The following is a 13,701-nucleotide window of genomic DNA, read 5'->3' on the forward strand; positions in this document are numbered from 1 at the left end:
CTTCATGAATCTCATGTGAAATCCACGCACTTGCCACTCAGCAAAGTGGATAATAAACGCGGCTGCCAAATCAGTATCTTGTGATGTGGCTAAATGGAGTCTGAATTGCACAACTCCTTTTTTTTTGCTTTCCCCTTTTCCCCTGGAAGCACAAAGAGCTCGTCTGCTTCCCGGGTCCACCCACGCTCGGTGTTGTGCAACCCCCACGACACAGTGCGCTAGCAGTGCGGTGCAAAACGCAGACCCGACGAAGAAGAGGCCGACGCGCCCTCCAGAAAAGGGGTGGTTTCCCACGTTGGAAAGGAAGTGACGCCTGCCCAGGGTTCCCGGAAGCGCCTTGCTTCTGTATGCGAAAGAAGTGTTTTCACTGGCTTAGGCAAGTGGTGGGACTCCGAGAGAGCAGAAGGTAAAGAGTGGTCTCGAAGTATTGTAGGCGGCAGAGGGAAATCGCTTTGATACCCACCCGGGCGAGGATGGGAATGATAGTGGCTGGACTCCCGGTTCCTTACGTCGCAGCGTCTCGGACAAATCTGGGAAGTAAAAGCTGCACTTCCCCCGCTCTTCCCTGGTTGAGCGGACGGGTAGAGATCCCAGCTGCTTGCATCCCGTTAACTCCGTCGTCCCGTATTGGTTTTCTCGGGGGTAAATCCCGTGTGGTCAGGGAAGGTTTTCTGAGCTCGGCTGGAACGGTGTCGAAAAGGTTTGGGAGCTTTTGAGCAGGGAGGAGATTCCCAGATTACGCCTCCGACTCGTTGAGGAGGTTGGGAAGCAGAGAACTTGGGAAATTGAAACCCTGGCACTGAATTTGGGAGAGGATCAGGAGCGAGCGAAGAGGTGTGAAACCGAATCCTTCCAAAGTTACCGTTTGCTAGTGCAATTAGCAAGTGGGAGGAGACGTCAGTTTCCAATAAGTGGCAGATCATTAGATTGGAGGAATGCCAGGCCTCCCTAGAAGTTTGCTTTGAGAAGTTATTGGAGAAGAAAAACCTTTACAAAATAGACTAAGTTAGAAACCCGGAGGTCTCCGATTTTAATTTCACATCTTTTTTTGAAAGTTACACAACTATTACAACTTTTACATCAGCTTTCATTCAGAGACTATTGTATGTTAAGATGAGAATTCTGGGCATCGTAGCTATGAATACCTGTGTTTCAATTGCCTTTGGATTTAAAGAAGGAATCCCTGAAAATTTCAGTTTTTAAAAGAGCATTTACAACAGGAATCGTAATTTGTTTTTTTTTTAAAAAAGATTTATTTGATTGATGTATGATTACATTCGTGTTTGTCACAAAGATAGGGTAACAATATAATAAATACATTAATTTGATATACAAAGATTTTTATGTTTTTTTTCTGCGTGAACTCGTTTTCTCAAATTTCTTTGTGACAGCTGTCCAGAATTTTAAACATCTTAAGTTATCCCTGGACTCTTTTTCTGGCTTTTTGCAGGGAGGACTTTGGAATGAGAAGATTGTTGTTATTTTTAGCGGTTAAAAATGTTGTTTAACTTTTTTTAGACTTTAATAATATTTTTTATGGGTTTCAAATCTCAGGAAAGAGCAGGAAAACAAAATTCAGTAATATAATTGAGATCTGAGGTTGCCAAAAAAAATGGTTTTAGGTTCTGTATGTGGCTCTGAGCCACAGATTACTCATTTTTTATTTTAATACTGCTGAACATATAAGAGGAAACCCTTATCAACATTCTGAAAACTAAGTATTAGTGAATCAAACTGCCTTATGCCCTTCACATAATCATATATTATGGTGTACAATAAGGGAATTTGCTGATATCTTCTTTTTCTTCTTCTTTCAGGCTACATTTTACCTTCAGACAGTAATTTGGTCACCTGTACCTCCTTCCTAATAACTGCTGCTGTGCCACCTCCATAAGTCCTGCTATATGGTTGTATATTAGCTGAATATCTTTTCATATTGAGGGGGGAGAGAAAGGTGGGACAGAATTTAAGGACAACTTCCAGACCTTGGATAAAGTTTTCATGGAATGTTTGATGTAGAGCAAATAACTATATGAGGGTGAGTAACAGTTTTGGAAAAGAAGCTGTTGATATAGGATGAAGATAGGGAACTTTTTCATTTTTGTGTATTTGTGGGGAAAAGTCTATTAATAGTTATATCTTGTGAATCTTACTCAACTTAGTAAGAGTTACATGTAGGTGGAAGTTTTTTCTCTCTCCCCTTTTTCTGTTTGATATTCACCATCCCTCTCCGCCTCCCCCATCTCTACATCATTTGTTTCCTATTCAGTGGAAAAGGCAAACATTCCTTGCTTGTGATTTGCTTACTTGCTGAGGTTTTTAGTTGAAAGTACACAGTTTCCTCATCATTGGTGTTGAAGAAGACGTGCTAAATTAAGAGCAAAGGCAATCTAGTAATGTATTTCTAAAAGGGCCTTATCACAAGCAGAGTATGAAGAAACAACTTATTTATACTATTACTGCCAGCATCTAGAATCTGCTGATGTGCTTCTCCAAATATGGATATTCCATGGAGCCATCATGGATAAAAGCTTGATGATCTGTCCTCAGTAAATCTGGCTTGTCTTTTTAATTCTGTTTCAGAAAGTAGTTATTTTTGATCCACGTGACAATAGTTTCCCTATGTTGTTGGGAGAATTGGTTGAGAGTGCACCTGGGTGCATATGGACTCTTTTTCCTATCAGGCAGGAGAGCACAACTTTTGAGGTAAAGTACTTCTCCCAGGACAAGACAGAATGGTAGGATTTTTGTCTTTCCCGAGGAAATGAAAGAGGACTGAGGAAGTTGAGCTCCACAGAACTGTTTTGTCGTCTGATTCCAAAGCCAGCTATATAATGCTGCTGTGGCTCATGCCCTGAGATGGCCAAAACAGGCACCGATGAACCTCAGTTATCACAAGGTAAGCTTAATAAAATCTACCTGATGGCCCATTGCTGAACAAGTAAGATAAGCTTTTCAGAGTTTAATAATCATCTTCTTCTTCTCCTCCTCGTCTCCACCACCACCACTACCACCACCTTCTTCCACTTCCTTCTTCTTCCACCTTCTTCTCCTTCCTTCTCCTTCAAAGAAACAGACTGTGGGGAGCCCACTTCACAGATCAAAAATGAATGGTCAGTGGCAAAGGCAGAGTCTCAGAACACAGTGAAAATTGAAGTAATTTGCACAGATGATGGCGAAAGTTCTACGCACAGCACTGGTGAGCAAAATAACCAATTCATCAATCTGAAGTGTATTAGAAAGAGGAATATTATTGAGGAAATTATTATTATGGGTAGTTCTGAATTACGACTGTTATAAGCATGCCCATCACAGTTTTAACTTGTGATGATCATAAATCAGGTCGCCCACATGACCGACCTAATTTTACAACCTTTTTTGCACCAACCCTTAAGTGATTGCCGTAGTCATTAAGCGAAGCAATGTTTCACCATGGGCCCGGTTTTGCTGAAAACTGAAATTAAATGAGAATTTTTGGCAAAAAACATAAAATGTGGTCGCATGAGTGCAAGACACTGTAAACAGTTTTAAATGTGACCTGATTGCTGAGCATCTGAAGTATGGCCATGTGATTAGGCGGGGGAAGGTCCGTCGGAGCTTCAAACATTTCCCAAGCGACCAGTCATAAATTGAGGACTGCCCGTACAGGTGTAGTAAGGATTTGGAGCAAAAGTCCATGTGTTGTTACATTTTAAATGTTTCCATGTTGTTTTTCAGTATGAAAATTTGAAGAAAATGACTAGTTTGTATGAAATAATAAGCCAGATTCCAGTGAATTTTATTTTATTTTAGGGATAATGTGCTTATGTAGCCTGACCTGACCAGTTGTTCCTCCATCCAATGGAAATGACTAAGCAACTATACTGGTATGGGTGGCACAAAAGGACAAACTCTTTTCACATTGAGGCATCATTCTCAAAATTAATTCTTTTTGTCAAAAATGAAATTTGATTAATACTAAATTAAATTGGTTATTTAATTGGTTCAGTTACTATAATTTCTAACTTTGCCATTATTGCCTCATTACAAATTATAATTCATATGTGGCAACATACAGAGCTGCTACAAAGATTGCACTCAAGACTTTCAGGAACTGAAAGAAGCAGATAATAACCACATATTTTCACAGGAATATGGAAGCCGCAAACCACTAAATACCATCAAAACACTTGCAACATGATATAAAAGCCTAGGAGAACTGAACAAGTGTTTTCAAAGATTGTCTAGTTTAGTACCAAGTAACTAAATAAAAGGATCCATGGCAAAAGTTCATGTTTTCATGAACAGTCTGACTTTGTATCTAGCTACTGCTTGAAAAAGAGGAGTTAAATGGTTAAGAGGAGTGATTGAGTTTGCCTGTCTAATGGGATATTAAAGGAACTATGCTGACGAGGGAATTCTGGGAGTTGAAGTCCACACATCTTAAAGTTGCCAAGTTTGAAAATCACTGCTTAACACTAACCACAATAAAATGCAATCCCTTCCCTATCAGTCTTATATGTTCCATTATGACTCCTGGTTGCTTATTTTTGTTAAATGCTTCCAAATGATTGGCCACTGATGATGATAGAGGGGATAAGAATAAACCCAATGCGCTCTTTTTACAATAGCCAGGCATGTGAGCACTTTAAAAACATTGAAATTAACGCTTGGCAATTAAGAAGTTGGGGTGGTGGGGGAGACGCCCCTATTTCTCTTAAAATAATTATCTTTGGTTTTCTGTCTCTTCCTCTGCAGCTGAGGAGCCAGCCCGCAAACGCAAAAAGGGACCTGCCCCCAAGATGTTGGGGGACGAAGTCTGCAGCGTATGTGGGGACAAGGCCTCGGGTTTTCACTATAATGTCCTGAGTTGTGAGGGTTGTAAGGGCTTCTTCCGGCGCAGCCTCATCAAAGGAGCTCAGTATACCTGCAAAGGCAGTGGCCAGTGCCACATGGACATGTACATGCGCCGGAAGTGCCAGGAATGCCGGTTGAAAAAATGCCGACAAGCAGGCATGCGGGAAGAATGTGAGTAATGGGATCTTAGCCACTACAACCAGTTGAGGTTACTTATCAGGGCCCAGCTAGGAATGGGAACTGTCCTGGTGCAGAGCAAATCCATTGCCTCCATCATCATGATTTCCAAGAGTGGCGCTGGGCCCCGGTGTCCTAGGGGCCCTAGGGACAATTCTTAAAAAAAATAAATAGTGGGTGGTTTCAGCTTGTAAGGGATTGAACTGTCTTGGAAAATAAAACAGAGAAGCAGCAGACTAGCAGGGATCATTCTAATGGAATAAAAAAGTTGGAAAAGAAGACAGAAAGGAGATGTTTTGCCTATGCCAAATTAACTTCCAGAATTCTAAATGCTTCATAGACCTTTTAAAGCTTGAATGCTCTAGGACAGTGTTTCTCAACCTGAGCAACTTTAAGATGGGCGGACTTCAACTCCCAGAATTCATCCACTAACCTAGCTAGGGAATTCTGGAAATTAAAATCTACGTCCTTTAAAGCTGACAAACATTGGTGCAGAAATGAGAAATCTGTAGCCCACTAGATGGCGCTGAAGACTAAGCCAAAATAGCCAATAGTGAGAAATGATGGGAGTCGAAGTACTGCCCACATTTGATAGGCCGAATGATCCTTATCAGGAAGAAAACCCTCAAGTTACAAACATCAAAAAGAAAAGAAAATGCTGAAAGTGCAAAGTTTTGAGTCAATAAGATGGATTGGATTGTACTCTGACGGAAAACAATAATGAGGGAGAAAATAAATCTTTCTGGGCAGTGCATCCCACAGTTGAGAAAGATGGTTCTTTAAAATGCAACCCTGTTTCCCCGAAAATAAGAACTACTTAGATAATAACCCCAATTGGGCTTTTGAGTGCATGCGCTAAAATAAGTCCTCCCCCAAAAATAAGCTCTCCCTAAAAATATTGCAACACAGCAGCAGCCAGGAAGTGACCACACTCACTGCCTCCTGCACCTCAAAAATAATAAGACCTCCCCAAAAATAAGGCCAAGCGCTTATTTGGGGAGTCAAAAGAAAATAAGGCTCTTGTCTTATTTTTGGGGAAACACGGTAAGTGCATCTGGAATTCTCTGTTGAACTTTTGAGATCTTTCCATTTCATGCCAGACTCCCTCTCTGTCTCCAGGTGTCCTTTCAGAAGAGCAAATCCGCAAGAAGAAAATCTCTAAGCACGAGAGTGATGGGGTTCCAGCTGGGGAGAGAGATGGAGGCGAAGTACTTCGAGTACCTCCATTGCTCTGTGATCCTGCTTTATCTCAGCCTGAGCCGGTTCCTCTTACCCCACAGCAGGAGGGCATGATCCAACAGTTGGTGGCGGCCCAACAGCAGTGTAACAAGAGGAGCTTTAGTGATCAGCCCAAAGTCACAGTAAGCGTGTGTGTGTGTGTGTGTGTGTGTGTGTGTGTGTGTGTGTGTGTGTTGAGAGAGAGTCCTGACTAGTTCTAAGGCGAGGGCCTATGGCAAAGGCAGGCAATAGTTTTAATGACTTTCTAGAACAGCTTTCTTATCCTAATGCTTTCTGGGTAAGTTGGACTGTAATTTCCATGATTATAAAAAGAGATTAGACAACCATTTGTCTGAAATGATATAGGGCTGAGTTGGCAAACCTATGGCACGCAAGGTGCGCGGCGAGAGCGGGAGAGTTACTGAGCAGTGATTGGTTGCCCCGCGGACAGCTCGCTTATAAATAGCTGTCAAGTGGGAACTGTTCTATGCTTGTTGGTTCTGGAGTTGCTGTTGAGTTAGCTGTGTGTAATAAAGCCTTGTTACTTGAGTCACTGTCTTGCCTCTGTCATTGCCACCCATCGAACTTAACATTTGGCGACGAAGATGGGATCGGTTGAGGCATAGGAAGAGCTAGGTCATGTAAGAACGATTTTTTTTTTACACGAGGTTATTCAGCTAATCATTGAGGCAATCTCCTCAGAACACGTTCTTTTCAGGATGGCTAATTCAAACAACTTTGCACCATTTGTGCCAGGCTCAGAGTCCTGGGAGGCTTACATTGAGTGTTTCGAGTGTTTCCTCGAGGCAAACAATCTGATTAACTTGCCTAGGGAGAGGAAGAGAGCCCAATTTCTGAATGCTTGTGGGCACAAAATGTTTGGAACAGCCAGGACTTTGGCTGCGCCACAACCTGTCCAATCTCTATCATGGGAGACCCTGCTGGCAAGACTGCAAAACCATTACACCCCTGCTCCATCGCGCATAGCTAGGCGCTATGCATTCCGACAAAGGCTGCAGAAAGGGGGGGGGGGAGTCTGTGAACCAGTATATGGCTGGCCTCAGGGCTGCGGCGTTGCACTGCGACTTTCCTAATCTAGATGAATCCCTACTTGAACAATTCATGTGCGGTGTGACTGATTTGAGGCTTTGTCGCCAATTGTTAGCCCGTTCAGAGCTTAGCCTTCAATTGGCGTTAGACGAGGCTCGTGCCTCTGAAATGTCCAACGAGTCCTCTGCTGAGATTGAGAGGTTTCAAGCCGCAGCGCCCTCCGTATTACCATCTACTAAGACTGTGCCTATTCATCAGAGAGAGGTGGACGAAAATCCTTTGTCCGACACCAATGAGGCTGGCATTAACCGCCACAAGACAGCAGGTGGCGGAGCAGAGCGCTCAAGGAAGAAATCACCTCAGAGCCCCTGTGCTAGTTGTGCCAGGAACCATGCCCGTGCCTGGTGTTGGTTCAAAGAGTTACTGAGCAGTGATTGGCTGCCCCGCGGACAGCTGGCTTATAAATAGCTGTCAAGCGGGAACTGTTCTATGCTTGTTGGTTCTGGAATTGCTGTTGTGTTAGCTGTGTGTAATAAAGCCTTGTTACTTGAGTCATTGTCTCGCCTCCGTCATTGCCACCCATTGAACTTAACAAGGGGGCTTCCCTGAAGCCTCCGGAGGACTAAAAACAATCCTACAAGCAAACCGGAAGTCACTTCTGGTTTGCTCGGAGGGTCGGTTTTAGCCCTCCGGAGGCTTCGGGAAGCCTTCTGAAAGTCCCTGAAGCCTCCGGAGGACTTAAACCGACCCTCCGAGCAAACCGGAAGTGACTTCCGGTTTGCTTGTAGGGTTGTTTTTTGCCCTTTGGAGGCTTCAGGGAAGCCTCCTGAAGGTCCCTGAAGCCTCCGGAGGGCCTGAAAGGGGGGGGGGGCTGTTTTCGCCTTCCCCAGGTCCTATAAAGCGTCTGGAGCCTGGGAAAGGCGAAAAAAGCATGGAAAAATGGAAAACGCCTCTCATGCGTACTGGAGGGGGGGTACGCATTGCATTATGGGTGCGGCACGCCCGCACACGATGCCCCTGCCCCCCTCCCTTATTTCACGCGAGCCAAAAAAGGCTTGCCATTGCTGATATAGGGTTTCCTCGGACTAGAAAAGTCCTCCAAGGTCCCTTCCAACTCTGTTAATCTGGATAAGCCATAAAATGTACTGGACCAACCTCATTCCCTTTTTTATTTTGTCCCTTATCTCTTTATTTTTCCCATTACTTCCCAGCCCTGGCCAATGAGCAGCGACCCCAACAGCCGGGAGGCTCGCCAGCAGCGCTTTGCCCATTTTACAGAATTAGCCATCATCTCAGTGCAAGAGATCGTAGACTTTGCCAAGCAAGTACCCGGCTTCCTGCAGCTCTCACGGGAAGACCAAATAGCACTGCTAAAGGCTTCTACCATTGAGGTGAGCAAGGAGCTTTCTTTTGCCTCCATAGCTATAAGAGCTAAAAATCTTATATTGGCTAGGGCTGTTGTCCTGGAAATATCTGTGTAGCCAAAGATCCTACACCCTGTAGTAATTACTCCACGAAATCTGGCATAGCACATGTTTTGCACAAACAAAATTAATAAGTAATATTTCCAATATAAGAGGACCAGATAGCAAATGATGAAAAAGATTTTCCGCCAAAGGAGTTTTTGCAATCATTGGTATAGACCTTCATGGTATTGGACCTGGGTACTTGAGAGACCGCCTGCTGCCAATTACCTCCCAAAGGCCCATTAGATCCCACTGATTAGGCCTCCGGCGGGTTCCATCTACTGGCCAATGTCATCTGGCTACTACCTGGAGGATGGCCTTCTCTGTGGCTGCTCCGGCCCTTTGGAACGAACTCCACGCAGAGATTCGGACTCTCACCTCTCTCCAGGCTTTCCGCAAAGCCGTTAAAACCTGGCTGTGCCAGCAGGCCTGGGGTTGACGAGTTCCCTTCCCCTGTCGAATCGTGTGACTGTTGATTGTCTTTTTAAATTCTCTTGTACCTGTTGTATTTCCTTCTTGTTTACCTCTCCCCCCCCCCCTTGGATTTGTTAGCCGCCCTGAGTCCCTCCGGGAATAGGGCGGCATATAAATACAATAAACCTTATAACCTTATAACCTTATAGACCATGTTTTTCCATGTTTTAGCAGCTTGAAGATGTGTAGACTTCAACTCCCAGAATTCCCCAGTCAGCCATTTGGGGAGATGAAGTCCATATCTTCAAGATGATACGGTTGAGTAACATTGATAGACACAATATTAGATCAGCTGGGCAAATGAATTCCTTTACTATAAATGATCCTATTATTAACAATATATGATGCACCAAAAAAAATTTACACAGACATACTCACAAAGAGCATTACCTCCAGACCCTAAAGTGAAATAACAATAATTTCTCTATTCAGGGTATTTCAAATAGAATTTTAAAACATAGATCTGCAATTTTATAGTCCAGGTACAAAGGCTGTTGTCTGTGAGAATTGGGCTGTACTTTAAAATGTTTTCTATGAATACAGAGCGGGTATTTACTTACAATACTTGCTGTTACACTTCTTTTACTGTATTGCAATGTGTACTGCATTGTGTGTTGCTTCTGCTTTTTTGGGCCTCAGAATGGGAAAGGATATAATTTCTTTTAAGCAAAGAAAAGGAAGGAGAGTTTAGCTTTCCAGATAATAAGTGGCATATAAAGTTACCTACCTAATCACACACCATGAATGTTATATATTTTTTTTCCTATATGCAGTTTTTTATTTTTTGTTACAAATTTTAAAACCTCTTTACAAACAAAGTGTTGTCCGGGTTTCCCCCCTTTTTTACATTATCTCTTATACATAATTAATTTTACAACACATTATCATTCTAAATTTCGGCCCCACGTTTTCTTCCTCTATTTCAATCTTGAGTTTAATTTTTTCTTAAAAATAAACAAAATCATTTTTTGCCCTTTCAGGAAAAAGTATACCAACTTTATCATTTCATTTTCTATTTGTTATTTCTAGTTTCTATATGCAGCATATATCATCAAGTTCCATTTTAATATAACAAGCATTTTACTTAATTGGTTATCCGCACTTAACAGTATTGTCTTATTTAAGTATATATCATAAACAGTATCAACATATTTCATTTTATATAGTTTTTTAAAGAAGGGTAATATCTGTTCTTTAACACTTGCTTGTCTTCTTAGATCATGTTATTAGAGACAGCCCGGCGCTATAATCATGAGACTCAGTGCATTACATTTCTTAAAGATTTTACTTACAGCAAGGATGACTTTCATCGTGCAGGTGAGTGAAAAGTGAATTATGATGAAATGGTGCAGGGAAGAAATCTGCAGACAGAAAGAGGGGGAAAAATAAAAAATGGGTATGAAATGGTAGAGGCTACTTCCCCCCAAAATTCCTGGCCCACCTAAGAAGAATCAGCTGGCTGTGAGTGATGAGAATTGTGATATAAACACATACGAGAAGAACCAGATTTGAGAAGATTCTCTTGACGGTATAAATAGTCATAAATCTCACATTTGATAAAACTTCACACAGAGAGGTTTTAGTTTTATGTGCTTTATTAAATTGTCCAGGATGGTTTATCTCTGTTTAAAGAAGAGAGTCTATTCCCATATATACACAGAAAGCAAAATCTGTTACAGTTACATTTCTGGCATTTGGATTCTTGACACATTATGACTCTCATTAGATAAAAAATGGAGAAATTGAGAATGCAGCATATGTGAATATTGGTTCATTCTCCATTCGAGAAGATTCTTGCAGTCAAATCTATATATTTTGAGTAAATCTCAATGTAAGCAGAATCACTATTTTGTTTAGAAATATATAATTTGTATTTTTACAATATGTGTTTTGTTTAAAGTTCTTACCCAGGTGGAGATAGATTCTATTTTTCAAAAATATATTTGAGGATACTAATAAGGGATAAATCAAGGGTAGACCAGTGATGTATTTCTGGTTAATTTCTCCCGATCTCTTGTTTCACATCTCAAATTGAAAAGGGTGAAAAGATTACTGAGCTATCACATTTGACAAGAGTTTACATTTGTTTCTAATCATCCTTTTGCAGAGGTGAATCTATGAGGCAAGACTTAAATATCTGGAAACAATTCAGATTGTCCTTTGTATCTTCTGCGTGTCTAGTGTTGATTCTGGGATCTTTATTGTGCAGTGAAAAGGGTGTGTTGGTTCAGGCTCTCTAGTTTAGTTTCCTTCTTCCTTCCTCTGCTAAGGAACAGTTGTTTACATGTCGCATTATATCATTTATTTTTCTATATTGGAAGAAAGCTTGGAGGAACTTGTATTGGAGGAGCTTAAAAGTGTTTGTTCTTCGCTGATTTTCTTTTTGCCTATAACCAGAGTTACTTTCTAGTAAGCATTTGTTGCTCTAGTTGTACTGTACGTTAATTTTTTAAGTCTAGTTCAAAATGCTGATATTTTGATTATTTATTAGTAACCTTTCAGCATCCTGAATTCAGCTGAAGAATTGTATCTTACTGCTAGTCAAGACAAGTTAGTTAAGGAGAAAACTTATTTTGTAGCTGTTTTGATTATTGAATTTCTTTAGGAAATCTGTGTCAATCTATTTCACTTGCTACGGCCCAACTTTTTAAGAAAATTCTGGTAGGCATTTTGTCTGCCAAGGTTTCACATTATTTTGTGCCACTAACCATGCTCAGGTTATACCACTGTCTAATGAATGTATCATGTTGTTTTCTGTTTTTAAAATATAGTTACTTTATAATGAATTAGCTCTTAATTTTATGGATGCATCTATATGACAGTTTGCTATTGCCAACTTCTGGAGAATCTTTTCAACCTTCAGGTCTATCTACAGTCCAAACTATTAATTTATCTTAGGCATTTAAACTTTGAAGCACTCATAAGTTTGAGTAGTGCAAAATAGCTGAAGCGAGGTAAGATAGAAAACCCAAACAAACAAACAAGAAATACACTTGGAGGTCTGAGCATGGAAAGTTAGATGACATCTATTGTTCCCTAATGTTTTGTTTCTCTCCCTCCCCAATCCTCTCGCCCCCAAAACAAGGTCTTCAGGTAGAATTCATCAACCCCATATTTGAGTTTTCTCGGGCCATGCGAGAGTTGCAGCTGGATGATGCCGAATATGCCCTCCTCATTGCGATCAACATCTTCTCTGCTGACAGGCCGAATGTACAGGACCATGGCCTGGTAGAGGCTTTGCAGCAGCCCTATATTGAGGCCCTTAGTTCTTACATCCACCTCAATCGTCCACAGGTATTTGGATTGGAGAGATGGTGAATGCTGAGGGAGAAAACCATAGAACAAAGGGGAGAGATTATCATCATTGGGTGGAGGAAAAGTGATAAAAATAATATTCCTCCTGGCCTAAGGTCCAAGACAAAACTTATGGTTTAGCACATTTTACTAGATTGCAAACACCACAGCTGGTTTAAGCCAACATAACTTTGGGTGTCCCTGATAAATCTTAGGACAGGATTGGGAAATTAGTAGCCTGTTCCACCCACTGAACTACACCTGTCATCTCCACTGACTATTTTTATGCTAAGCACGAATGATAGGAGTTCAGTCTCTAGAAGGCTGTATTGCATAGACATTTTCTTTTTCACTTTAGTTGATTAACAGAGGAAGTGCTAATTCTTTGTTTGCAAGGGAGAGAGGGATGGTTTTCTGTTCCAGTAGGGTGGAACAATCCCTGAACTGAAAACACAAAACCATAAGGATACATTTTCTGAATCTCGAAGGAAGTTTGCTTCAGATTAGCCTTTAATATTAAGAGTGCAAGTAAGAGTACAGTTCTAAGCATATTCCTTCAAAGTTGACTGGAACTGTACACTAGATTAGAACCACTACTTCTTAAAGCATACAAAATGTATTGAACATGCTGGGTTTAGAGAGGGGAAAAGGCCCTTTTTCAGCCTTGAGATTCTTTTTTTGCCAAGAATTTCCCAATATTGCAATGCCAAAAATCAGTGGCAAGGTGTCTGCATTTTTGGCATGGTTTTCTTATAATTTAAAATAATAAAAAAATAAGTGTGGTAGGTCTCCAATAGATTTATTTCAGCTCTGAAATTGAAAACTTCATCAACCTCCACTCTTATCGAACAGAAAAAAGGCTTTCTTTCTTTATCCAGGGATGTCACTACCCTGCAACCACAAAGATGGAAATCTTTAGAAATATTGCCTCCAGTCCTACTAATAGTTTCCTGTAGCTAGACTGGGAATGGTAGGGTGTGGAGACAAGTTTCTTCCTGAAACATTTTTGGATTGTGCAATTCTGTCCTGCTTTCAGTAGGTACTGCGTGTTAAGAGCCTGAGTAGGCCAACGGCTCCTTCCTCCCCTTTTCCCAATTCTTCCGGGTCCTTTTTTCCTTCCTTCCTTCTTAGTAAATAATGTATCTTTCATAGATAATAATCTATATGAATAGTATGTACATAGTCT

General features: G+C 41.3%; 1 protein-coding gene across 8 annotated transcripts in view; it reads left to right on the forward strand.

The window, feature by feature from the left end:
- The first annotated feature begins 244 nt into the window (after nt 1-244).
- Nucleotides 245-13,701, forward strand: part of NR1H2 (nuclear receptor subfamily 1 group H member 2) — a 39,713-nt gene continuing 26,256 nt past the window's right edge. For 4 of the 8 annotated variants that reach the window (XR_015696456.1, XR_015696455.1, XR_001313476.2 and 1 more), the window contains exons 1-8: nt 250-406; nt 1,818-2,899; nt 3,071-3,199; nt 4,738-5,007; nt 6,133-6,374; nt 8,493-8,672; nt 10,439-10,538; nt 12,307-12,515. Coding sequence is in view for 5 of the 8 variants with exons in the window: in XM_087713676.1 (XP_087569802.1) it covers nt 2,860-2,899; nt 3,071-3,199; nt 4,738-5,007; nt 6,133-6,374; nt 8,493-8,672; nt 10,439-10,538; nt 12,307-12,515 (1,170 nt within the window). In the remaining 3 variants the exon portion in view is untranslated. Of the gene's footprint in view, nt 407-539; nt 835-1,817; nt 2,900-3,070; nt 3,200-4,737; nt 5,008-6,132; nt 6,375-8,492; nt 8,673-10,438; nt 10,539-12,306; nt 12,516-13,701 lie in introns of those variants that run through there. The other 4 variants (XM_014065349.2, XM_087713678.1, XM_087713677.1 and 1 more) reach the window with 4 other exon arrangements.

This window comes from Thamnophis sirtalis, unplaced genomic scaffold (assembly GCF_051295495.1).
Source record: "Thamnophis sirtalis isolate CommonGarterSnake01/CBP01778 unplaced genomic scaffold, rThaSir2_p1.2 scaffold_4, whole genome shotgun sequence".
Taxonomy (NCBI): Eukaryota; Metazoa; Chordata; class Lepidosauria; order Squamata; family Natricidae; genus Thamnophis; species Thamnophis sirtalis.